The sequence below is a fragment of the Cryptomeria japonica genome, chromosome 7, assembly GCF_030272615.1.
Source record: "Cryptomeria japonica chromosome 7, Sugi_1.0, whole genome shotgun sequence".
Taxonomy (NCBI): domain Eukaryota; kingdom Viridiplantae; phylum Streptophyta; class Pinopsida; order Cupressales; family Cupressaceae; genus Cryptomeria; species Cryptomeria japonica.
The window spans coordinates 452,335,914-452,362,724 of NC_081411.1; the positions used below are offsets into that span (position 1 = coordinate 452,335,914).

General features: G+C 39.0%; 1 protein-coding gene across 2 annotated transcripts in view; it reads right to left on the reverse strand.

Annotated features, from left to right (window-relative positions):
- LOC131030386 (serine/threonine-protein kinase EDR1) overlaps window positions 1-26,811 on the reverse strand; it is a 172,013-nt gene that overhangs the window by 88,636 nt on the left and 56,566 nt on the right. For both annotated transcript variants that reach the window (XM_057961182.2, XM_057961183.2), the window contains exon 5: window positions 2,397-2,437. In XM_057961182.2, coding sequence (XP_057817165.1) covers window positions 2,397-2,437 — 41 coding nt within the window. The remainder of the gene's footprint in view (window positions 1-2,396; window positions 2,438-26,811) is intronic.

Consider the following 26,811-nt stretch of genomic DNA (forward strand, 5'->3'; position numbering starts at 1 on the left):
CCCCTAAGGGATTCAACTTCATTTCTGCTAGCTTCTAGCTCTCTAGCAATCTCGAAGTAGCTCCTGTCCCCCATGGTAGTTTCAAGACTCCCTTCTAAGCTGGAAGTCACCAATTGATGGACTTGAAAAGCACTGAGAGGGGGGGGTGAATCAGTGACACCAAATAAAACACTACTTCAAACACTAATCAGTAGATGAACTTAACCAAGCATTTAAACAAAATACATGCTATCCAAAATGATATAACAGCATCCACAAAAAGTAAAGCGTCCACCATAACACGAGTGTTTATACGTGGAAAACCCAAATAGGTAAAAACCACGGTGAGATGGAACTCACAAGTTAACTATCTACAGTAAAAGATAACTGACCGGTTAAGGTCTACAAAGTGCTCTACTAGGAGCGAATCTTGTTAGAGATCCCAAAGCTTGATTAGAAGCTTATACCCTGTTAAGAGTACTACCCTGTTAGGAGTAACCTCGTTGGAGGATTTGAGAATCCAAACTAATGGATCACCTTGTTAGAGGATTTGTACAATGAAGCTTGTTAGAGCTTACCCGGTTAGGGGATTTGATTCTGTTGTAATGATAAGAAAACAACAAGAATGGTTTGATCTGTTCTGAGTAGCACAATACTTGCTTGATCAGATCCTTCTAAGTACATTCAACACTGCTCTTCATCTTAGCACTTATCGCTCTTCAACAAAAGCTTTCACTCTTGATGCATATCAGAATTCGCATAACATGCTCTTCAAATGATTCACTAAGATGTCTTTAAATAGACATTCAAATCTTATGTCGGCCTAAGGAAATCAAAACACAATTTCCTAGGTGCAGTGTATCTAGACAAGTGATCAAAACTCATCACAAAAATGACCGCCAAGAAATCGGTGCTAGTAACTCATCACAAAATCAGATACCGGTTAGAACAGTCAATACCGGTTGGAACAAAACATGTGAACCGTTGTCCTGGAATCTTCCGCTTGATCTCCATCTTCATCTTTATCTTCATTTTGATGCCGACTTAGTGTAGCCACAGGTTGTCTCTTATGCACATACCGGTTGACACAAAGTACCGATAAGAGATAAACCTTAAACATACCGGTTGCCAGTGTAAACCAATTGAAGTTACACCAGTAGTCAATGTAATCATATGTGTGTGTGAGAGTGTTTCATCAATGACAACAAGTGATGTATAAATTATAATCATCATCAAGCCAACACTCGGTCTACCTCTCCCCTAGTTTTCACTAGAGCTGGGAAGAGGAAGATGTAAAATGTTTTGATGTAGTATTTACTTTTAGTTTTATAAAAACAATTTGCTATTTCATTTTTTTTCAGACTATCAACCATCAACATTCCACATGAGAATGCCATTTTGTACTGGATTTGCATTTAAATCAAGCAAATATATCTAGACTCAGCTTGTTTCTTTTGTGTACTCGTTTATTGACTCATTGGATGCATCTCATTGAATTTTTCAAAAAAAAATGCATTTCTAATTAAATTTAAGCAAATTTTTAAGTTGCCAAGTTTTTCTTCGAGCCTTGATGGGTTTTTGCTTTTGGCAAGTAGTTCAACTATGAAATAAAGTATCTTTACTACAATAATATTCAAATCCAACTGTTCATAATGGTATAGAATGGACAATGGATAGAGATCCTCAATATACCAAGAACAACCCATAGATATACAATTGTCAAGGAGAAGGCATAACAATTTTACCCAAACCGTCTTGTTGGACACTACCTCTCAGAAAAGGTTACAATAATCTATAACTCTTGTACATCATGATGTAGGATATTAAGCTTTCACTCTTTTAGTTAACCTTTGAGGAATTTACTATAGCTTTGTACAATGAAGATATAATGCATGTCAAAAAAAACTATATTTTTTTTATCCACGTATTCTTATTGTTAAGTTGGAAAAGCAAGTCATTCATAGTCATCTAATATATAAAGCTAACATGTTAAATTTACAGCATCCATTTAACATGTCAGCTTGTGAGGTTGGATACCTTTACTTCCAATCCTTTCACAATACAAAATTCTTCTTTTCATCAGTTTATTTAAATGAATTCTCCAAACCAAGGGATAGTATCCCATTCTGCTTCAATGTTAACACATTACAAAATTACAACAATTGCAGTAATATACATATAATGCTTAACTGACATCCAATCTCAAAAAAAATAACCAAATTTCAGTGTGTAAATCTAAATTAATTACTAAAAGTAGAATTTATCATTTCTTGTGCAAATAATAGATTAGTTTATCCATAACAAGTGTATAGCTATTAGAGGGACAAATTGTTATTCATTGAGAAAATAAAAATCTAAAGCTACCATTAAAAAAATAAATGAACATGAAATATATACTCAAGAAAATACAAACTTACTGTGCCATTCCAGTCTGCGTGATAAACTTCACCATAAGAACCTACAATATCAGAGAAAGACCATATTATAGACAGATAAAATGCACACAAACACAAATATGTGATCTAATTCCACCCAACCAACAAAAGACCTAATTACATTTGTATTTATTGTTTTCTTCTAAGCATATAAATTGTTTCCAAAACCGGATGTATACCTGAAACAGAAAGAATTTTTTATTAAACTAAAATTCCACGTTTATGAGAAACTCTTCATCCTTCATACCAAAATACTTAAAAGCAACTTAAATCTAGACAATACAAAACTTTGCACCTTCTGTCAATAATAAAGAACAAACAATTCCTCACACACTGCATCTTCTTTCTCAGATTAGTAATACATAACTGGTCAAATCTTTACAGGCATGTCCCACAAGTTGCACATTCAACACAGATTCACAAGGAAAAATTTAATGTAAACAGTTTAACATTCTCGAAATACCACACAACTTAATCTTATTTATTGAAAATTTGAACCTTAAATCTAACAAAATTTTGTAAATGGAGGGTTGCCACTCCTTGCCTTGTCTCCTAAATTATGTGAGTATGCTTCATGTGTTTCTACTTTAGATTGATTTGTGGATAAAATTGTAGGTTGAGAATGACAATCAACACACAGTTGGCAGATCTTTTGGAAGATTACTAAAAGATTATATTTTGGAGAGTGCAATGTACACTATGTTAATCTGATTCGGAAGATAAAAGTACACAATAGTGTTAAAGGAAGAATATCAGATGGCCTTCAATGTGCAAGTGTGATTTTCACAGACCACCTCCTGTTATCTGTTGAACCTGTTTTTTGTTTTTTTTTTGGTTTACCTTGTAACTGGGAGAACACCATGGCCTTCACACTTTAACATCTACTTTCCTAACATTTCCTAGTTTTGACTGAGAATCTTCAGCCCTGCAGTAAGAGTTACTGCAGTTTTCAAATCAGCAAATTCATTTAACAGTGGTACAGCCTTAGGTGGGACCATAATTCTAATTGCTTCCTCTTGCTGGTTTTGGGTGGGACCACAGTTCCAAGTTCCAACTGCTTCCTTTGGCCACTTGTGGGTGGAAGCAAATAAATATACTATTTTCAGGGAGAAGCATGGTTAATGAACTTAAAGAACTTTTCATCAAAATCTCAGCTTTTAATCCAACAAATAAATTTGGGTTGCCTCTTTCTAAAGCACTCTAACAAGAAGCCTCTTTAAAAAGAATGTAGAATGCTACTGATGAAATTGGCAGCAACCTCATATCTCTTTCTGAAGCAATCTGTATTAATTATGCTCATATTTGTATTAACATGCATCTAAAGGAACACTTCCAGACATGGTTTCCATGTTTGTTAGTCCAATTAGAGCAGCCCATTCCTTATGGGAAGATTCCCTCACAATGTGAGCATCATCATTGCTTGGTATCTTGATCCAAGCACAAGGGGAGTGGCTGAAAAGCACACCCTGTTAGCAATAACTTTGTCATCACTAGGATGCACAGGAAGTCTCCAGCAGAATGTTTTCTCATAAAGCCAATCCATAATACTCGGTACCAAGCAGCATGACATCAAAACTTGGCACAAACATCCCAATAGTTCAGCACTTTCTCAGCCGAGAACATTAAAAAAGTGCTATCCAATTGACTTCCCCAGATCAATGCCAACCCAGTTGACTACCTCAGTGTTATTGCATAACTTGATAGGATAGGAATTCCCAAAGTTGACACATGGTTCAAAAGGCTTACAAGCTCAAGTGAGCTCTAGGACCAATCCTTTGTGTCCCATTGTATTGTCTAGGTTTGCACAAAATCTTATGTGGTTTTCATCCGCTTTGTTCACATCCGACGCACCTATAGGCCAAACTACTTGTCATGACGTTTTCACACATCGCCCCATTGCAAATGGGGACCCCCACTTTTTCTGCTTTTTAGGGTAGATGTTTTGCCTGGTCGTCTTAGTTGAGAGCAATAATTTCCTAGTGTTTGCCTTTATGAGAGGGTGTCATGTCAAAATGCAAAAGGGTGTTAAAATTGCAAGGAAATGATCCTAAGTGTCAAGTTGCCTTAGCTTGTCAATTTATTTTTCTAAGTGTTGAATTTCAATTTTGCCTTAAAATTTGAGCGAAAAATGATGAAAATGTTGCAAATTGGTATGAATTTTGTGTAGAAACGTCAAAAGTCCCTATAGGAGTCGTTTTTTCCACTCTTAGGAGGTAAAAAAGTTCAAAAATGTACACAGTCACAATGGACTTCTATTTTCCACCCTTAAAAACTTAGGAAAATTCGAAAAGTCCCAATGGAAATAGAATTTCCACTCCATAAATTGATGAAGTTGGGTAAAAATGGGCTTTAAAAGCATGAAAATCAACAAAGTCCCAATGAAAATAGAATTTACACTGAACAATTAAGGTGAAAATCACAAAAGTCCCGATGGAGCATGTTTTTCCACTCCATTTTGAGCATAAAATTACCAACTTAATGTTTAAGGACAAGAAAAGTCCCGATGACTGTTTACAAGTGATATTGTAAAAAGTCCCGATGACTAGAGAGTTTCCACTCAAGACAAAACAAAGGACATGATGAGTCCCGATGACCCATGTTTTTCCACCAAGCTGGTATTTTATAATATTTATCCCACATTCATTGTGGAGTGGAACAAAGTGGAGAAAAAGTGAATAAGGCTGCAAGTGGGTGGATCAACAAAGGTAATACAGGTGTTGATTAGACTCTATGGCCATCGAATCTCCGCTCAGGAACAAATCAAGCAAATTTCCAAGGACTGAATTAGTCCCTACAAGCATTGAATTTCCACCAGGAGGTATAAGACTCAGTTTTGTGAGGATTTTGAAAGAACAATCAGTCCCGATGCAAGGTGAATTTCCATTAAAGAAGAAATGTGCAAGGAAAGGTGAATTAATGATGAAAATTAAGTGTCCTGATGGACATTGATTTTCCACTTGAGGTATAATTACAAGGTGATGGCTAAATTTCATTGAAAAATAAAGTCCCAATGGCCATCAATTTTCCACCAAGGGGCTGGAGATCAAATTACCTGAGAATTTTTAAGGACAAACCATTCCTGATAAGGAGCGATTCTCCACCATTCCATTTGGTGGACAAGACAAAGAAAAATAAAGCTAAATTTAAGTGTCCCAATGCATATCGTTTTTCTACCTTGCTGAGGTAGCAGTTTTTTATCCCACATTCACTGTGTGGTGAAAGTGAAAGGTAAAGTGCTGATTAAAACACAAGCCAGCAAGCAATAAAATATCATTAAGTCGCTGAACCAGGGTCAAGTGAGCTGGAAGAAAGGAGGAATTGGAGTAGCCTAAGGAGGAAGAGGTGCAATTTTTGCCTAAGGCATTGATAGCACCACCGTTAGAGGTATTTTGCAACACCATTGAGGGTGCCATTGCTGGCTGAGAGCACCATTACCAGCCATGATCTCACGCTGAAAACATATCATTCCCAGCCACAACAAACACAGATTGCAGCTACAATATAAATCACGCCATGAAAGGGATGACTTCCAGCTGATAATAACGAATTTCAGACATTCTCATATTTTTATACTCAGAAATCAGACCTGAGAAAGCAAACTGGGTTGCAATATCATTGATTTTCTGAGATTTAGAGGGTATTTTCCAGATTTCAGACCTTTCTTAAGTCTGAAAATCAGGTTTCCTTAAGGCAAAATTTCCAGATTTTTGATCCAATAATTATTAGAATAATTAATTCTTCTAGTCAGTTACACCTTTTTAATGGTTCTATTAATGGTCATTTAGTTAGTCATTTAGCTTTTTTAGTTCATTTAATCGTTTAAGTAGACTATTGCTTCTTTTATAAGACTGCATAGTTTGCTTTTTAGATTTTAGCTTTTTAGCTTTATTTAGCATTTTAAGCTATTTAGCTTCATGTTGAAGATTTAGTTTTACGTTTCGTTCTTTTTAAAACGTCTTGTAATTCCTTTATCTACATTGTATATTCGTAATTAATTCATTCAAGATCATTCAATTATTTTTCATGGTATTAGAGCGGGTCGATGTGATTTTATAGGTTTTTTTGGCGAATTTTTTAATAAAAAAATTCATAGGTCTTCTACCTAGTATATTTTTCCAGAAAAAAAAATTTCATTTCACGAGGTGATTTTTCTGCCATTTCGAGGGTTTTGGCGGAAATTTTTTGGCCTTTTCCTTCCAAGCCACAACCTCTTGTTCCTGTGTTTTCCTTGTCTCCGGCCGCACATCTACGTTTTTTTGTGATTTTTCGGTTCAATTTTTTTCCGACCCACATCAGGTTTTGGTTCGACATGCGTTTTTCATTCTAAGCAATGGGTTCTGAGCATCGGGATTTTTACAGACTGTAGCCCACGTTTTTTTTTTCCTGAAGAAAAATCACGATTCATTCCCCCGGCGACATTTTCCTTTGGACGCATTTTTTCACAGCTTGCGTTGTCTTTTTTGTGGCCTGTGTCTGACCTTTTCGTGGTCCGCATTTTTTTCGGCTTGGGTTTTTTCTAAAATCGCAATTTTCAGACGACGGCAGGTTTTGTTTCTTCCAACAATTGGGTTTTGTTTTTCGGCGGCGGCTCATTTTTTTTTTGGCGTTTTCTTAGGCCGCGACCTGCTTCGTGTTTTTCACGATTTTCAGTGGCATTTTCAGCGACGTTATTTTTATGCAACAAGGGTTTCTACTGCACCTAGGGCACATTTTGGGGTGTTTTCTGCTTTTTTTAAACCCAACCTAGGGTTTCTGTCTTGCCCTATTTTTTGACAGAATTTTTCAGAAAAATCACAGTTTGTTCTGCAGATATTTACCTCTAGATCTGTGATCTGTGCATTGGGATTCGTTGGATTTCGTGCCCAAATTTGTGTCGGGTGTATTCTGATTTTAAATCAGATTCTTCTGTCTCATTTATTGTGCCTTCACCAAGTTGACTTGTTCAACCTCAGTTTTTGTGATGGCATCTTTGACCATCATGTTGGAGCACAGTCAGAAGTCTAACCAGGGAGGGTCTCAGGAGCAGGAGCAGGCTCATGTTGCAGAGCGTTCTGAAGAGGAGTCAGCCTTCTATGCTTTGTGATAAGCGAATTTCCTATTTGATAGGTATTCACGTTTTTTTCCTAAAAAATTGTCCGTATGTTTTCACGATGTTTTCCTGAAAAAATGTCTGTAGGTTTTCACGATTTTTTCCTCAAATTGTTAGTTGGTTTTTTCGATTTTTTCCTCAAAAATCATCTATAATTCACGAAGTTTTCAGGGTTTGACAGTTTTTTCCACAAAAATCGTGCTTTGTTGCAGCCTGTTTTGGATCACACCTAGAGTTGATGGGACGAACATCTGCAACCGTGGTATCTTGCAGTCTATTTTGGAGTTGCTGGAGCAAACAGTGCTCAGTACTCTTGTGCAAAAGTTTTTGCGGTTTTTGCCAAAATCATGTTTGTTGCTCTTTGGAGGGTTTGCCGATTTTTCTTCAAAATCATGATTTCAGGCTTAGTAATTCATGTGTGACAGTTCTATAATTTGCGTGTGAGCGATGCATTAGTCGAACGGAATCAGCTGTTCTTGGTCATTAAAACTTTGTAGATCTTAGGAGGGTCTTCGTAGCAACAAAGTGTTCTTGCATTTGTGATCAAAAGACTTGCAGTGTCTTCTGTCAAGTACTTAGTTGAGACAATGACCATTAAGGGAGGGTATTAGAATAATTAATTCTTCTAGTCAGTTAACTTTTTAGTGGTTCTATTAATGGTCATTTAGTTAATAATTTAGTTTTTTTAGTTCATTTAGGCATTTAAGTGAAACTATTGCTTCTTTTATAAGAACGCATAGTTTGCTTTTTAGATTTTAGCTTTTTAGCTTTATTTAGCGTTTTAAGCTTTTTAGCTTCATGTTGAAGCTTTAGTTTTACGGTTCGTTCTTTTTAGAACAATGTCTTGTAATTCCTTTATATATGTTGTATATTCGTAATTAATTCATTCAAGATCGTTCGATTATTTTTCAATCATTTGCATTTTCCAGAATTATGTTTCATAGCTTCAATTTTCTGATTTTAAGCTAATAAGTTTCGAAATCATTTAAAAATCAGAACCTAAGTTAATTCTGGAAAATTAATTGTTCAAATTAACTATCACAAGCTGGAACAAAAGTTGGGAGCAAAAAGTCCCTATGAGGTTTGATTTTCCACTCAAGAATAACAAGCAACTTGTGCATCAAGAATGAGGGCAAAGTAAAGAACATTGAAGTATCCTGATGGGGTTCAAATTTGCACTGCATCAAATGGTGATCAAATCAACACAAAATTTTCAAGGATAACGAGTCCCAATGAGGTTTGGATTTCCACTTGAGGGCAGAATTACAAAGGAAGAGCATAAGTCATGAGGAATGAGGAGTCCCTATGACCTTCGAATTTCCATCATGAGAAAATGATCATGAAGACTGATAAATTTCAAGGACTGAGTTAGTCCCTACAAGGATCGATTTCCCACCAAGGTTTAAACAAAGTTTATCCCATTGGTGTTTGATTCAATATTTGTTTGTTTTGCAGGTCTAGTACAATGAAGGGAAGCATGATGATCGAGGCTTGAAGTGAAAGAGGATGCAGCTTGCAAGGATACCAAGGGATCAACACTTCAAAGCAACAAGTGATGAAGGATCAGCTCCAAGAGGACAAGCTAGTGAAATGCAAGAATGAAGAAACTCAAACAATGCTATGAGGAGGAATCAAGATTCAAGATCAAGAAAAGATAAAGGTACAATTTGGAGAAAAGACTCTACAAGCATATTGCAAGGACTAAGACTTCACCATGATGATGAACAAATGAAGAAAGGCAAGTTCAAGACATAAGCACAAAAGATTTCACATCAAGAAATCAGGAACTACATCAAGGTATCTCAAAGTTAGAGAACGTCAAGTTGGAAATAGTTCAAGGAGAATGCCCTAACATATCAATGAAATGCAAAGTATCACAAGGAATTCCAAACATCATGAAGAATGTTCAAGGCAAATTGATTAAGTCTACAAGGCAAGCTGAGGTGGCATTCCAATCGCCATCCGTTCAATCAAAGGTACCAAGTCAGCATACATTCAAGGATGCAACAAGTGACACGTGGCGCTACATCAAATATTATTTATCTTACCTATCCTCATCTCTCATTGCCCAATGTAATGGTTGTTGTAACAAACCCTAATTAGGGTTTCTATCTTTTGATCTTGACCATTGATTGTGAATCAATTTGAGCCATGAGGACTTGACTCTCTCATTTGTAAAGGTTAATGTTAGAAGAATAGAAGAATAGTTGCTAAGGCAATTAGAAATTAGAAGTTAGAGTAGAAGTAGATTAGGAGAGGAGGTAAAGATTGTTGCCAAGATCTTATTGCAAGAGACATTGTTTTTTCATTTAAGTTATGATGAATTTCGTATGTTGATTCAAAATGTTGCATGGTCTCTACTTCTTTTTTTGTTTTAATGTTGGTTAATTAAATGAAAGATTTTATGGATGATTAATGGTGAAATTCGTATATCCATACTCCTAGCAGTTTGCTGATTGTAAACTTGCCTTGTGTGGTCAACTGGAATCCTTATTCAAACTTAACTTCAATTGCTATTCACACATTGATATGCATTGCCTTGATGGTGTTATGTTGTTGGTGGTAATTTGAACATCAGATATTTACCTTAGAAGATTGCACTAGCTTTGTGGAGTTGTTCATTGATGTCAAAGCAAAGTCTAGTAGAGTCTCACCAAGTCATTCACTACTTACATTCCTAGAATTAGACTAGCTTCCTAAACCCTTCCCCTTTTGTCCTTTTTTTCAATTCAAGTTAGTTTAGGAGAGAAAGCGTCACAAGAACGCAATATCAGATGATCAAGTTCCAGTAACGTTCAAGCAAAATGAATTCAACGTAAGTCCCCTTGTGATTCCAGCATTATCACATCAACCATTGAGCTTATCCATGAGTCAAAACCTGACAGTAGAAACCTTGGAGTCTTCCAATTGATCACATAGTTTAGCATTTGGGAAGATTTTGTTCAAGAGAGGATAAGATACCTTGGTATTTTATTCTATGTTTGAGGTGCATAAAAAACACATCAACACTACCAAGGCCCGCCAACGGTTCACATGCTAAGCTGATAGTATTCTAGCCTCCATTCTGAAGGGGTGAAGCCCCCCATATGACTCAAGGGTTTCCCCTTCAAGGTTGAAAGGTAGCACCCCCATCCACAAACTAGAATGGGTTGTCACATTGTGTAACCTAACCTCAACACTATATTTCAGTGCCAAAAGATCAATGACAAGTAGAACAACACTACATTTTGTGCTCAGAATATTTGGAACATCCAGAGTTGGCACACAACACTAATTGTCTCTACATGACATCTACTTGGGAAACAAAGCATCACATCATACCCACATTCAGGAAACCCATTAGCAATTACTTACACCGATCATCTCAAAATCATTATTGACTATAACTTTCATTTTGTAATTGCATTTAAAAATTGTCACCACTCCCATAAAGGTATGAGTGACAACATTGTTGCACGTGCAGTTTTCCAATTAGACACATCAACTGCAATACATTTCTTCTAGTCTTTAATCATTCACTCATTCCTAGGTGTCTAATTATTATACACATGTATAAAGTTTCAGGCGAAATTGTTTTCTAGACGATCCACAATCCAAAATGATGAAATATTTAATCAAAATTTTATGTCTAAAGTGAAAACTCTGAAAAAGTTATTTTAGCCCTAAATTTAAATTTTCAACTTTAATCAACATCTTTAACTATATAAACTTTAACTAGTCTACTTGTTGTGCAAATCAGCCATCCACTCCCCCAAAAAGGCAATAATTTTGAGTTTTTTTCTTTTTTTCTTTTGTTGCACTCCCTCCTTCAAAGCACCACCTTAAGAGGCTCTACACGTGCTTCAAGTTATCTTTGTCCTCAAAAATGGACACAAGATGCGGGTTGCTTCTATAGAGATCATTCAAACTCAAGCCACCTACCAGAGATTATATTTTCTACGTATTCCCTCACTCCTCATTCAACACCTAGCCTGCATGCAATGCACTTGCCATGCATAGCTTCTAAGCACTACTCCTCACACACTTCAATCTTAAGAGTGGATGGAACTACCCATAGTTATAAGCAAAGTTCCAGAACTCAACGAGTCCCAAGCCAGGTGAGCCTGGGCGAGTCCCAAGGGCCCGGTCTCAGACTCGTTTGAGTCCTAGGCGAGTCCAGGGACTCGCAGACTCGGCTCGGACCCGGCGAGTCCTTATGCCTGGACTCAGCCAAACAAAAACAAAAAAGTTTAATCTCAAAAAATGACACAAACGAACATTTTTTATGTTTTTCTCTAAAAAAAAAAATTGGGGGCATAGCCATCGGACCCCCACTACCAGCCCACAGGGAAACGCAAGTGCATTTCCCTACACCCCTTCTATCGTTGGGTTTTTCTCACATCTAACACCTTGTGTGGATCACTAAGGCTATGGATCCTGTCTTTAGTGAAGAGGACCTTGATTGGGTCAACCAAGCAAATAGAGGTTGAGGTTGTAGCCATGGCAAAGGACGAAGTTAGAGCACAAGCAGACACTAATACAGATGCAAAAGCCAAGAACTGTTATCACAATTTTGAGGAAAAAATCGGCAAACCCTCCAAACTATTGCAGATGAGCAAAATGCCCGAAAATAGACTGCAAACAAGAGACTAGTGCAGATGCTCGCACAACAACTCTAAGTGTGACTAAAAACAAACTACAACAAACTACAATTTTTGGGGAAAAAATCATAAACCCTCCCATGAGTTTTTTTTTACCGAGACACAAAATATTTAAAAAACCAAAGACTTTTTTTAAGGGAAAAAAATATTTAAACCCATTAGAATTTTTTTTCAGGCAAAAAAATATTAAAAACCGAAACAAACATCGATGCCCATAAGCTATCTTCACGCTTTTCAAGGCACGAAAAACGAGGTATTGAGAAGATGTTAAGTGCACAAAACCTGAGGTACGAGGTTCAATAGTCAGCATGCGCTGCTTCCAGGTGTTATAATTTTTCCCATTAAATCGCTGACTGCCTTCCAACATCAAGTTGGTCAATGACGCCATCTTGCATGTTTCCCAATGCATAGAAAACGAAAAAACTGAGAAGAGGCGCTGGCACGAAATTCAAAAAAATCGAATCCCAATGCGGAAACAAAGGCAGATGCAAGTACAAACTTCAAAAAAATGAAGTACGATAGGCACGAATTTCAAAAAAAAATCCGGCTGACCCAAAAAAATCTGAAGACAACCCAGAAATCCTTGCGAAAAACCCAAAAAGAATCTGCTGTCGGAATCTAGATCCGCTGGCTCAAAAAACGAGGCACCCAAAAAAATTTGACGACGACCCAGTTGAGATCTCGAAAAACCCACCAAGAATCTGCAATCAGAAAAAAAATCGACTTGATCTGAAGCAAAAAAACCCTAGTCGAAAATGCAGATTTCCGTCCAAAAAATGGCTGAAAAAACTTGCAAGGGGGAAAAAAAATCGCGTCGCGTGGTCGCGCGAAATGCAGGAGAGACGGGTTGCGGGAGAGGGCAGAAAATAACCAGAAAATAGCTGAAAACCCTAGTAGCCGCAGCCAAAACGATCCGCCAAAAAACAGAATTGAGGAAATAGACATGAACCAATAGCAATTTCGAATAAACAAAGAAATTTTTCAAAAAAGTTGTTAAAAAATTCGTGACGAATTTTTAATTGAAAAATTATTTCGAAAATAACGAAGGCTCTGATACCATAATACAGATGCAAAAGCATATGGATTTCAAAGAATCGATGTTGTTCAATTAATCAAGGAGACAAAGCTCCTTTAAATAGAGTTACAAAGACGATGTTTCTAAAAGAAACAATCGTTAACTAGAGGCGAAATTAGAAACAACTTAAATGACCATTAATAACACAGAGAAAGATATTATTCTAATAGACACAACCATAGTTGATGGTGGTGAGGGTGGCATGGAGTCACAGACAGAGACTATGGCTGTTGAATCATCCAAGAACTACCTTAAATGCCTTCGTAGGAGGGATGCAAGCTCCTTTGAGCCATAGAGTTGTAGTTATTGTGGAACATTTGATGTCATGGATTTTATATTCCATGAGTTTTGTATACATTTGACAATATATATATATATAAGTTTACTATTTCCTTCAACTACAATTTGTGTTTATACCTATGTGATTGATGTATACTTGTGTATGTGATCAAATCAACTTCTATTTGATGATGTTATTGTGCCATCAAGGTTTATTAAAATAAAGGGCGCATGAAACAAGTTTTAAATCCTGAAAAATCTCTAAATTTTTTGGGTTTTTCAGTTTGCCGAGTCCCGAGTCAAGTCACACTTGCCGAGTCTGAGTCTGGTTTCTATGGTTATAAGATACAAACTCTGCTCAAACTCATTTGGCTGATTTTCAGTGTTCCACAACCGTTGGGGACGGGGGGGACATGGGGACGCAGGGAAGGAGGCCCAAAGGGCCTAAGTTTGGGGACAGTAGGGGGACGGCGAGTTGGTGGTCCTAATATAGTTATACATATGCTTATAGTACTTTAAAAACTAGTTGTGAAAAGATGTATAACAGTACAAGAATTACATTTCAAATGAAACTATAGGAAATTAGTAAAATTATAAAATAGCAAAATTTTAAATACTAAATCTAAATACAAGGATTTATTGAATGCTAATTGCTAAATAAAATTTGACAAATGAAATTGTCAAATTGGAGATTTCTATTATATTGAAAATATGAATATCTGATATCACAAAGTCTGTAAAGATGATTACATGATACATCATTACAATGAGTAGCAAATAGCAATAGCATTACAAAAGACAAAATGCTAAAATGTCAAAACTCAAAATGTAGTGAAGGGAGGCCTATAATCATCTACAAACTCCTCATCACTGGAACTACTAGACTCCCCGCGATCAAGATCTCTCAAGCCAACACCAACCAGCCCTACATCTGAAGTAGTAGGATCATCCTCATCAATCTGTGATGTCTCCTCTGGCTCTACAACCCATCATTCAACTAGACTCTCCTTGTACACAAGTGTCTTGCGATTGACGAGACGCAAAGCACTATGTACAGCCACAAGCTTCTCTGCTCTCTTAGAGGTAAGTTCATTCCTCCTAAGAGAGTGGATGAAGCTATATGTAGACCAATTCCTCTTAGCAATTGAAGAACTAGAAACCTGGGATAGCATACGGATAGCTAGAGTGGAGGTCAAAGATTTATGACCATGACAATTCCACCACAAAAGTGGGTCTTCCTGTGCCATAGTTTCCATATCCATCTTTGCCACATCTGAATAACCCCTAAGAGTGGCAAATTTTGTCCACTCAGTGCAAATTATGTCGACATCTCTAGAATCATACATCTTCTCTATGCACCTAAAGAACCCCACCTTCACCTCATCATCTTGAATCGGTGTCACTCTACCCGGTCTAGCCTTGTACCACTTAGGATTCAAGGCATAGGCAACCATGTGCAAAGGAGTGTTGAGCTTGTCCCATTTGCATTGAATGATTGGCCGAATGTGCTCATTGTAGAATGCTAGAGTGGGGTCCTTCACTCGCACAGCAACCCTCACCTGGTCAAGCATAGAATCGATGCACTCATACACCTCTCCAAGGTTAGGTGCATCCCCATCCCCATATATGATGACCTAGAATAGTAGAGAAATGATGGAGACAATGTATTTTGCATCAATCCAAAACACATCACTCTACACTATCTCCTTCACCCTTCTCCCCTGCTTTTGTTGGCCTCAGCCGGCCTATTCCACTTTGTAGTCATAACTATGAGTTGCAATGCCTCTTGCAACTCAATCATTCTCTCAAAGAGAATGAAATAGGATGCACATCTGGTCTCAACTAGTTTCAAGAACTCCTTGGCGAAGGTCCTAAAGAGTGCATGTGAAGTGTGGTAGTTGTAGATAAACATCTGAACATCTCTCGCATCGCTGACCACTCCTGTAATCCAATCAATCTTCCCCATGTCCTTGAGTGCATTGTTCATGGCATGCACACAACATGGAGTCCACCAAATATGTCTATAGGCTGCCTCAATAAGTTTCCATGCTGCTCTACACACATGGGCTGCATCTATCACTACTTGGACTGCATTTTGTGGCCCAACCTCCTCAATAGCCTCCCTAAGGACCTCAAACTGAAAATCAACATCTTTGTGATGCCTTGTACAATCAACTACTCTAAGAAAGTATGGGCCCTCTGCACATGTGACCGTGATATTGATGAGTGGACGATGGCTGATGTCCATCCACTCATCCATAACTATGTTGCACCTAGAGGCCACCCAACATGCCTTCATCTTCTCCATCAAAATATTGATCTTGTAATAGCTCTTATCCAAGATGGTGGTCCTCAATTTCATCTCACTTGGTGGCACATATGATGGTCCTCCCGTCACAACCATAGACATCATCTCCCTATAATAAGGAGACCGTGTAACATGAAATGGGATGCCATTGGCAAAGAAGAACATGCCAATGGATTCATCTATTTCATCCTTCAGTTGCACATTAAACAAATCAGCTATGGGGTTACTCCGCATCTTGCATTTCCCTGTCCCCTTAGCCTAGCACTAGAAGTGGAAGTGGATGAAGGTCTAGACATCATTCCTCTCATCACAATGTATGAGGAGAAGTATGTTGCACTTGCTAGCTCTTCTAAAGGGCAGCCCTAGCAGACAAAGTAGTAGGGACTGCAACTGCTCTATCATCTGGAATGCCCCAAAGCTTGTTAATCTAGTGTTCCACGGGGACGCATTTCCACCCCTTTTGGGCCGCATCTCGGAGACGAGGACGTTTCCGGGATGGGGACACGACATCTCCCGCTGTCTTGCCACCGCCACCGGAGCTCTGCCAGAGACTAGGAAACGTCTCCGCGTCTCCCAAGGAGTCTCCAAGTTTCCTTGGAGACCCCTAGGCATCTACAAGTTTCCTTGGGAAACTCCCAGGCGTCTCCAAGTCTCCTTGGGAGAGTCCCAAGCGTCTCTTGAGGGGTGAGGAGACTTGCAAGAATCTCCCATCCGACGTCTCCAAGAGTCCTTGGGTGACTCCCAGACGTCTCTTGAGGGGCAAGGAGACTTGCAGGAGTCTCCCGTTCAAAGACATCAGACTAAAAAAGCAATTGAAATCCTTATTTTTTAATTTTGAGCAATTTGAGCGTTTTGCCATTTTGTCTTTTGTAATGCTATTGCTATTTGCTACTCATTGTAATGATGTACCATGTAATCATCATTACAGACTTTGTGATATCAGATAATATGATATTTTAATAATAGAAATCTCTAATTTGACAATTTCATTTGTCAAATTTGACATTTTATTTAGCAATTAGCATTCAAGAAATCTTGGTATTTAGATTTAATATTTCAAATTTTGCTATTTTGTAATTTTACTAATTTCCTATAGTTCATTTAAAATGTCATTCTTATACTGTTATACTTCTTTTCACAACTAGTTTTTCAAGTACTATAAGTATATGTATAATTATATCAGCACCACCACCCTGCCACCACCCCCGTCGTCGTCCCCAAACTTAGGCCCTTTGTCCCCCCGTCCCTGAAACCCGTCCCCCCATCCCCAACGGCCATGGAACACTGTGTTAATCTCAATTATGTATTCTATATTTTTAGGTTGTTCCAAAAATTTACATGGATCCACACCTTTTCCTCTCCAAAATAGGAAGTGTGCATTCACTTTAGTGATGCTACCAAACCATGAAATCCCACAAATGTTGCACTGCCACTTCCTTGTTCTCCCACCTATACTTGATGTGCTTTGTATTTTTGAAGCAAACTGTTTTAGAGGAGATTTAGGATCATAAGGACCTCTAGCATATTGTGCCAACAACTCTGAAGAGCAACCTGTACTAGCTTGTGCACTCGCCATGGAACCAGATTGGGCTCCAGGATCAGCCCCATGGTCACCCCCCTCAGCCTCAAGTTCATAATTTGAATCATTTCCACTATGAGAATGGATTTTCGTCTCATCCTCACTCATGTCATGGGAGCTTATTGTGATAGTGACATTGCATTTAACAAAATAAAAATAAATAATAATTTAGCCTAGTTTAACAAATTGGAATAATAAATTTAAAATTTCAACTTTGAAAACAAAATTTTCAATTTTAAATATTATTTATATTATTTAAAATTTGATGTTGAATCTTGGCGGCAAAATGATGAATGATTCATTCACCATTTTGCCCTTAAGATTCAACATCAAATCTGATTTTGAAATGAATCAAAAAAAAAAACAAGTTTAAACAACCAAAAAATTGAAAATCAGAAAATAAAACAAACAAAAAACAAGAAAAATCCTACCTTGTGCTTGAAAAATCTCTCCAAAACGTTATCCTCTTCCTTCTCTTCTTCTTGCTCCTTCTCACTCCTCTCAAACTTGCACTCACTCTTTTCACTCCTTCAGTCAGACTTCTCCAAGTTTTTTCTCCTGTTCAGCTTGCTCGAAAAAAAGAAAAAAAAAACTTAGAAATGTGAATGAAATCACTAAATTTGGTGGTTTTGTGTTACATTGGGGGAAGGGGTGGGGCCCATGTCAAATTAGGGTTACCCCCCAGCCCCCAAAAATGGCTCATATTTTTAAAAAATTAAAAAATTAAAATGCCGTTTTACGTTGGCCAACAGGAGTCTTATGGACGTCCCCCCGCCCCTCGAGTGACTTATCGGCATCTCCCAAGAAGCCTTGGAGATGTCGAGAGCTCTCCAAGAATCCTTGGAGACAACCAAGACATCTTCGGCAGAGCACCAGTGGCGATGGCAGGACGTCCCCATCTCCCCGTCTCGAAAACACGGGCCTAAGGGGAGGGGAATGCGTTTCTGTGGAACAATGCTTATTTTTTACCCGAACTCAGACCCAACAAATTGAAAAATAAAAAATGACATAAGGATTTTTAAAGGAAAAAAGGCTTTTATTTGCTCCATCTGTACTCCTTTCCAATATGTTTCTCTATCATGTTGGTCTCTAGCATTCCTTAGAACCAAGCAATTTGTGTGTTTTAAGGAAACATGAGCAAAGGTACACATACAATTTGCATTGAAATATCAAGGATAGGGCACACAAAATACTAGTCATGTTTGGCATTTTTTACAGTCTTGTTTGGCATGTCTACATGAAAAGGTATCAATTCCAATTGTGGGTAGAAGGAATTTTTTTGCAATCAAGTTTTTCAGGTTTTCTACAGTCACAAATGACCAATCGCAGAGGGAGCTACAAACATGGAAATTGCATATAGGAGACATTTTTGTTTCAGAAGGTTGTGTTTTTGCTTAAGGAGGTTCCGATTGCAAAAGGAGGTCATGTTTTTGTTAAGTGCCTAGGGCACACAATTAGAAGGCCAAGTCTCTGTCAATTCCACATCATTGGGTCTCACCTTAGCTTGCTTGCCTCAAGACTCATCGAGTTTGGTGATTTTTGGGTGACTCTTGTAACTATAGAATTACCACAGCAATCATCTTTCTGACCCAGCTTAACAATTTCATGTGGTCTTTGAAGATGCATCACATGTGACTAGCTTTTATATATGTGCATCACTTCTCTCCTCACATGCATGCCACTCGAATCTCTTTGTCCTTATCCACAACTACTATATTGTGACTTCGCCATATAAAAGATGGAGCCTTCAAAGAATATCAAATCCGCAATCCATCCAATTTTGGATCCACTTGTGTTCTCATAACATATTAGAGTAAAAGGTTTCAGCAATCAAAGCCACAAACACGCAATACAAGTGTATTGTAATTGTGCCTAATAAATAAGCATACAAAGGGAACCGAGTTGGCTATCCCTGCAATTACCTACATAAAAAGGAAATCTCAACAACACTCCAAATCTGAATGCCAATCAAAATTATGAATCCCATATTTAATACATTTTATACCATTATGTCTAACACCAGAATGAATATAGGAGCAGTCCCTGTAGTCTAGTAAAAGCAAATGGTGCAGCCAGGAAAGCTTGTGGTGGAGCAACCTAAAATAGTTTTGGTTGCCAAAGAAGTGAAGTCTTGCTTACATCAGAAAGCAACAAAAAGCAAATAGTCCAGCGAGGAAAGGTAGATCAGAATCTCATCTTTTGGCCAAAAAAGGTACCTACAAGCTACCTATAAGGCCATCCTCCAGTACTCTGATAGTGGTGACTGTGTCCTCCCAATTAGGCCCATTATAAAGGGCACTGCCCATTTTATTTACACTAATAGCCTTTCTTTCAACATCATTAGGTCACTATACTGGCAGGACATTTTGAAGGGAATAAATAAGTCACCTACAAAGTATGCAAGTCCTAGCTATGAAGAAAGGGCTTATATACAGTTTATTGCAGCTGATTTGGGATTCATGAGCTAAAAAGAGAACATTTACCATTTATGATGGATGGAAAGATTGCACAAATAGGCCCTTAATTGCAATGTGCAATGTTTTTATGGACAGCTAATTGTAAGGGGCAAGTGAAACATACATATTATAAACTTAGTTGCTCACATCCTCATAAAGTGGTGGAGCCTCAAAACGTTGTCCAAACCATAAAAGGCAAAGTTTTTGAAGAGCTGAAAAATTGTTGGTTGAGGCAAGATACAAGCATATATTTTGGACACCATATGTCATCATCTCACTCAACTTGATGACACAGAAGCTTCACACACATAGCAAGTGGATAAATTAACTCTAAATCAAGATTTGCAAGATTCAAATGTTTCTGACTAATCATCATGTCACAAGTCATCTTTCAAGTCCTTCTCCAAGTTGGAGTCATAGAACATAAGTTTATGAAATCTCAATATTTTATATTTTTATTTTACTTCAATTTTAAACATCAATCTACATTTTTTATTTTTACTTCTTGCATCATTTGCTTTTTTCATCTGTTTTTTTTCAACACTATATTAGGTTCTTGAGACTCCATTTGTCTTGCACACAATCTTGAGATGACTTGAGAAGGTGTGAGAGGCATTTAGCATCATGGTAATCAACAACCTTTGAAATGCAAGGAAGCAATCTAATACACAGAGGACCCAAATGGTCAAACCGTCAAAGCATTGGTCATAGACGAGGAGTGGTGTGCTTGTGTGGAATATGTGTTAAATTTCATTGAGCCCATTATGGGCATGATTAGGTTCACTAATATAGAAGAGCCATGTTCAAGTTATATATATCACAACATTGACTCCATGACAGGAAAAAAGTATAAGGCATAAGTGCAACTCAAAAGAAGTATTCCTCAAAGGCATATATTAAATAGGTGCAATAAATTGTAATTGGAATGCTAGAGCAAGAGGTCCACCCTATTGCATCTCCTATCATTTGCTTTGACCCCAAGTATAATAGCATAGAGACACTTCATTTGCCCAAAAGAGTGCCACCATTCAAAGATGTTGATGCTGGTGAAGGGTACTGTTGGTGTCTATATTATCATCCACCAAACATTAGGATAGGATACTCGAAGGTATTCTATCCTCTCCTGAAAAATCACTACTGATTCCAAGGTCTATATGTGCGAACAAGCGACTTTAGTGGAATAGCTTCTTGGGTAGTGTATGCTGAAATTTTCAAGGTGGACTTACGTTTGACAAGTATTTTTTTGAACTGCTGGACTTAGATGGATTTAGCAATTTAGGCTCTTCTTTTTTGGGGATTTTTTGGGATTTAGAATTTCAAAAGAAAGGGAAAAAGAGATAGGGTTTAGGAAGGCTAATCTAATCCTACGAATTTCGAAGACGGTATCAACTGGGTGCTCTCGAGAAACCAAACCTTGCTTCGCCACACTCGGGACAACTACACAAGGCCGGTGCAATCTTCAATGGGTTGTGCTTATGATCGAGATGTTGGGATGCACAGGGGATGGGCTCAGACTAACTTTGCACGGTAGAATGGAAATCATCCATTTACCAAAAGTATGAGCGGAAATACACCATCAATTGACACTTATCAAATCCTTCATTCAAATTAACAACAATGAAAGCAAATCTAAATTAATTCTAACTAAGTGTTGAGGCAATTGAAACCATGCAAATCATTCAAATAATAGAGATTACAAAGCAGCGCACATGCAATATATTATCTGGAAATGACCTTAAGCAACAATACATCAAAAACCTCACCCTTTTCAAATGAGAGGAGGCAACCTTATATAGTTTCTCAAAATAAATGAATGGCCGAGATCAAACAGTGATCAAGGGCCAAGATTGAAAGTCCTAAACCCTAATTAGGGTTTCCCGAAATACTATCAGTTCAAGCAAATGAAAGAGTGACAAGTGGCGTAGCTGCTAATTTTACTGAGGTGAGTGGCCACTTTCCTCTTTCAAAGATTCAACGTATCTGGACACAATGAGCTTGACCTCCTCCATGGTGATACTTGGCAAACCGCCAATTTGGAAGTCGATGAGGTCCACATCGTCGGCGCATGTGGCAAGGATGCCTTCCCACTCCACTGCTTGGGTGAGGAAGTTGTCATCGATGGAGAGGAAGTTCGCGATCTTTGAAAGATCGCCTTTGTTAATCATCCCTGAATCTAGGAAGAAGCTTGCCTGAATCCTGGCTCTCAGGTTCTCTACTTGTAAATGCTTCTCCCTTAGGCTTTCCTTCTTCCAGATCTCTAACGACACACAGAATACCTTGCCCAGGATCTCTCTAACCCTTGCCTCTGTCTCAAAACACTTGGTCTCGGATTTCTTCAGAACCTCAATCCGAGTGACCAGAGCATAGTACCACGTGCCGAAGTCGTACCTGTCTCCTATCTGTATGATGCTTGCATCCACTAAGCTGCTCTTTGACATGCCTCGGATAACCTTCAGGTGAGGGAGTATTTCATTCTGAATTTCATCCACTTCTTCCCAATTAGATGCTAGATCCTGGATACGATCACTCAACAAAGAAGTTGCCTCATGTGTTGATACTAAGGTTTCTACCAGGGTGTCAACACGTACCAAAGCGTCTGAAATCCACTCCTTTTCTTGAGTGTACGATCCCTTCATATCATCATAGTCCTTCATTGATCCCTGCTGAAGAGGCTGTGGTGGAGTAGCCGGGACTTCATGGTTGAGCGGGCTAGTAAGATGGAGAACATACTTCTTCCACTGTTGGTTCTCTTCTTCCACTTTCTTCCTCTTTTCCTTTTCATGAGCCAGCCTCGTCTTTAGAACGTTGCAGGAGTCATCAAAATATTGGATCTCCTGGTCCTGGGTAGGCTTACCCATCTCTATGGTGGTAATCTTGTAATCATCTGCGGTGACATTGTCCCTAGTCTTCCCTTCTTTGGGCACTGCTATCTGGACTGTCCTGAATCCGGCACTGTCTCTCTGAATCGGGGAAAATTTCCTGGCTGGTTTGGGCGGTTTAGCTATAGCGGGTTCATTCACCTTCTCCAGGGATGCTGCGGTGACCTCCTCGGTTGAGTGGGCCTCCTTAGGAACCTTGGCCTTTATCCTTGCTCTCAGCCAATCCAAAATGGTTGATTGTTCTATAGTGTTCCGATCAAACTCATCATTTGCCTCTCCTGGGTTCGCTGGTATGCCATCCAAGAAGATTGTAGGGGCTTCAATCTGCCCCCTGTCTGGAGTTCGGAAGACCTTCTCCACCACTTCCTCAACTGGTTGGGAAAGCACTCTTACTTCATCATCAATCACATAGATGTTCATCTCTTGCTCCCCAATTGTACTCTGATCAGGCACAATGGAAGCAGCACTTAGGATGGACTGACTTTCGCTGGATTCTCTTCTCTCACCTACAGCCCTTTTCCCTATGACCTTTGTGGAGCTTCCACCCAACTCCTTCCTCTTTCGAGACCCAACACTTTCTGGATTCCAAGCATCACCGACGGAGGTACAAGGATGGACGGACAGAGTATCATCTACTCCCATTAATTCATAAGTTAAAACCACACCTTTGGCCTTCAACTGTTTTGTCTTTTCAGACGCCCACCACCTTGAGTATTCAACCACCGACCTCATGAGGTCTGCTAGATCTGATTTTTCTCCCTCTGTCCAATCTATCAAGACTAAGGGTTCATTCTTCATCTTCTCAAAACCTAGCTGCTGAAGTTCTAGGCTTTCTTCTACCTGATCGGCAACTTTGAATACTTCCGTTGCTCTCACCATACTCAAAGGAATTCTTGACCAGAACCTCTTCCGGATCTCGAAACTATCGGCTGCATTGGCCCAGTAGTCTTCTAAATCCAGTCTGTGCTCAAACGTTGTCCCTTCGATCTTCTTTATCCTATGGAATGGATCGAAATCTTTTCTTGCCTTGTATTGATAGAAGGGATACCAGGCCAATTTTTTCTCAGCGGTGGCTGCAGCCTGTGATGATGGACATGTTTCCAGCCCATTACCAATTGTAAGTGAGGACGTCCCTGCCTTCTTCTGCTTATCCCTTTGAATCACTATATACTCCTCCAATTGTCTCACAACCTCAAGCAACACCACTCAGTTGATAGGGTAAGCTGGAAGCTTGTATGGAGGCCCAGAGAATCCCTGGATTCGGAGGTAAGTGAACTTTGGATATTGGATGTACCAACACCCGAACCGACCGATGAAGTCCATAGACTCTTGAGAGAGCCTCTGGTGCAAGCCACCTTGAAGGGTCCGGGTAATGTGCATCAGGAAGGTATCATTCACCCTTTTGAAATGGAACTTCTCCTCCATGTGGAGCTGGGGATAGCAATCATATACCGGAAATTGGTTCTCCTTGTTCCCAACTTCTCCTCTATAAGTGAGACCTTTGTACCTGTAGGTCCTGGCTAAAGAATAGAACAAGTAAGAACTCATGAAGAAAGTCCTATTCGCCTCCAGATTCCTTAGTTGGCTGTCTAGGTTGTCGCTGATCATACGGGCCCAGTCTATCATTTTTACTCCATTGATTATCTCATTAATGAAATAATACATCCAAGGTTCGAATGGAGCTCCCTGAGGATTTCCTATTATTCTATTGAGCAGGACAATCATGTCCCCAATGTCCTCCTTGAAGTATGCTCACACTAGGTTCTTCCTCTGGAGTTTGGGGGCGCCCTTCCTCGGCTTGTCTAGCCAGGAATGGTTAACTATGGCATCATATTCCTCCAGGTGGTCGTGGTACAGACCGTCAGCTTCGTCCTTTGTCATATATACTGCGTTGTGGTACTCAAGGATCCTGAAGGCCTCTTTGATGGCCTCATCGCTGACATTCGCCAACACTCTTCCATCAAGTGCAACGATATCCTTACTGATGGGGTTGTAGTGTTTGGCACATTCAACTACTAGTTCATTGCACTACATGGTGGGGAGGAAGCCAGCAGCGTGCAGGATACCACTCTTCATCATTTTTCGCGCAATGGTGGTAGGCACAAGGTTGTCCAAACCAAACATTCGCTTCTTAAACTCCCTCAGATTGATGTGTCCGAGGTTGGTGTCGCTGATGTTCTTCCACTTTGAAGTCATCCTCGACTCTGGAGGAGCATCTTTGTCCACCTGGAATTTCATAATGTATAAGGCCTGCAGGCAAACAACGGAAATTTTAAAGTTAGGAAAGGATTTGCAAAGTTTTGAAAATAATGGGGCTGCGAAATGGCTAAGTGTTGGAAAATTTTCCATTTTTTTATTCTCATACTTAGCCATAAAAATCGAATTTTCACCTTAAAACCTTCAATCTTAAAGTTGGTTGTGGTTACCACCAAGTGTCAAAACTTTCAAAAAATTTCATACTTAGCCAAAAAAATGATTTTCTTCCTCCAAAATTTTCGAAAAAATCATTTATTAAATTTTGGAAAATATTCAGAAAATTCATAATTTTAATTTCACCTCTGATTTGGATAGGAGTAAGGCTAGAATTTTCTCCAAAATATTCAGAAAATTCAGAAAAGTTTGGATGATTCTTCCTCGTTCTGGTTGCCTTTCTCCAGAAATCTGTAAACCTTCTGCCAAAATATATTATCCCACTTCCAGCAATATCTAGAATTTTCTCCAGATGATCTTCAAACTGACATACTTTACTAAGCTCTCCTTAGTAATTTTGAACTTCTTGGTGTAATAATGAAGTTGATAATGAAGTATTTGTAGACAAGGTTAAGCAAAACCCCTAAAATCATCCAACTCATACTTATAATTCAAAAAAAAAACTTTCCATTTTGATTTAAGTTTGAAGATATTCATTAATTCTCCAATATTCCCTTTCAAAAAAAACTTTCCATTTTGAATTAATATCTCAATAATTTTCCAATATTCCTTCAATATTCTTTTCCTCAAAAAAAACTTTCCACTTTGGATTTATTCTGAAGATAATCAATAATCCCTAGATATTTTCTTCATTTTGGATTTAATTTTGAAATCTCTGTGGATTTTGTGACATCATGTTGATTTTGTTTGACCTTCCACGTGTAGGTGGATTTTTCGAATTTTATCTCCATCTTCTTCAAATTTTGGCGGACTTTGGATACCTCTCCAAGGTATGGCAGACTTTGGTGACCTCTCCCACCTTGGGCGGACTTTGGTGACCTCTCCTCAGGACCCTCCTAGCCTATGGCGGACTTTAGGCATCTCTCCTAGCCTATGGCGGACTTGGGAGGTTGCTCCCAACACTTGGCAAGCTTGGGCGGACTTTAATCATTCCACCTCCTTAGCCTCCAACCTTGGCGGACTTTAAACTTGGCACCTCCTACCTTGCTCTCTTACTTTGGCGGACTTGGGGGAGGGCTCCATCATGACCTCCATTGTTGATGTTACTTGGCTAAGGCATTGGGGCGGACTTTGAAGTTAGCTCCCACATGTCCCCTTTTACCTTGGCATACTTTAGACTTGGCACCCACATGACCCCTTTAGCCCTTGGGCGGACTTTGAGGTGTGCTCCTTCATGGCCTCCATCAAGGTGAAAATTTGGCTAAGGCATTGGGGCAAACTTTGAAGGTCCCTCTTCATGACTCTCCTAAGGCATGGCGGACTTTGGCCTTAGCTCCCACATGACCCCTTTAACCTTGGCGGACTTTAAACTTGGCACCCACATGACCCCTTTAGCCTTGGCGGACTTTGAGGCACTCTCCACATACTTGGGCGGACTTTGAAGATTGCTCCCACATGACCTCCCAACCCATGGCGGACTTCTGGCTTGGCACCCATGTGACCTCCCAAAGGCATGGCGGACTTTGAGGTGAGCACCCACACAGCCTTCTAAGGCATGGCGGACTTCAGGCAAGGCTCCTTCATTGCCTCTCTTGCATCGTGGTGGGGTTTGAACCTGCAAAAATACTTCAAAAACCTTTGTTAGCCAAACTTAGCATAATTTTCAGAGAAACTTCAAAATTTCACAGTTTAGTCTAATTTAACCGGATTAACTTGAAATTT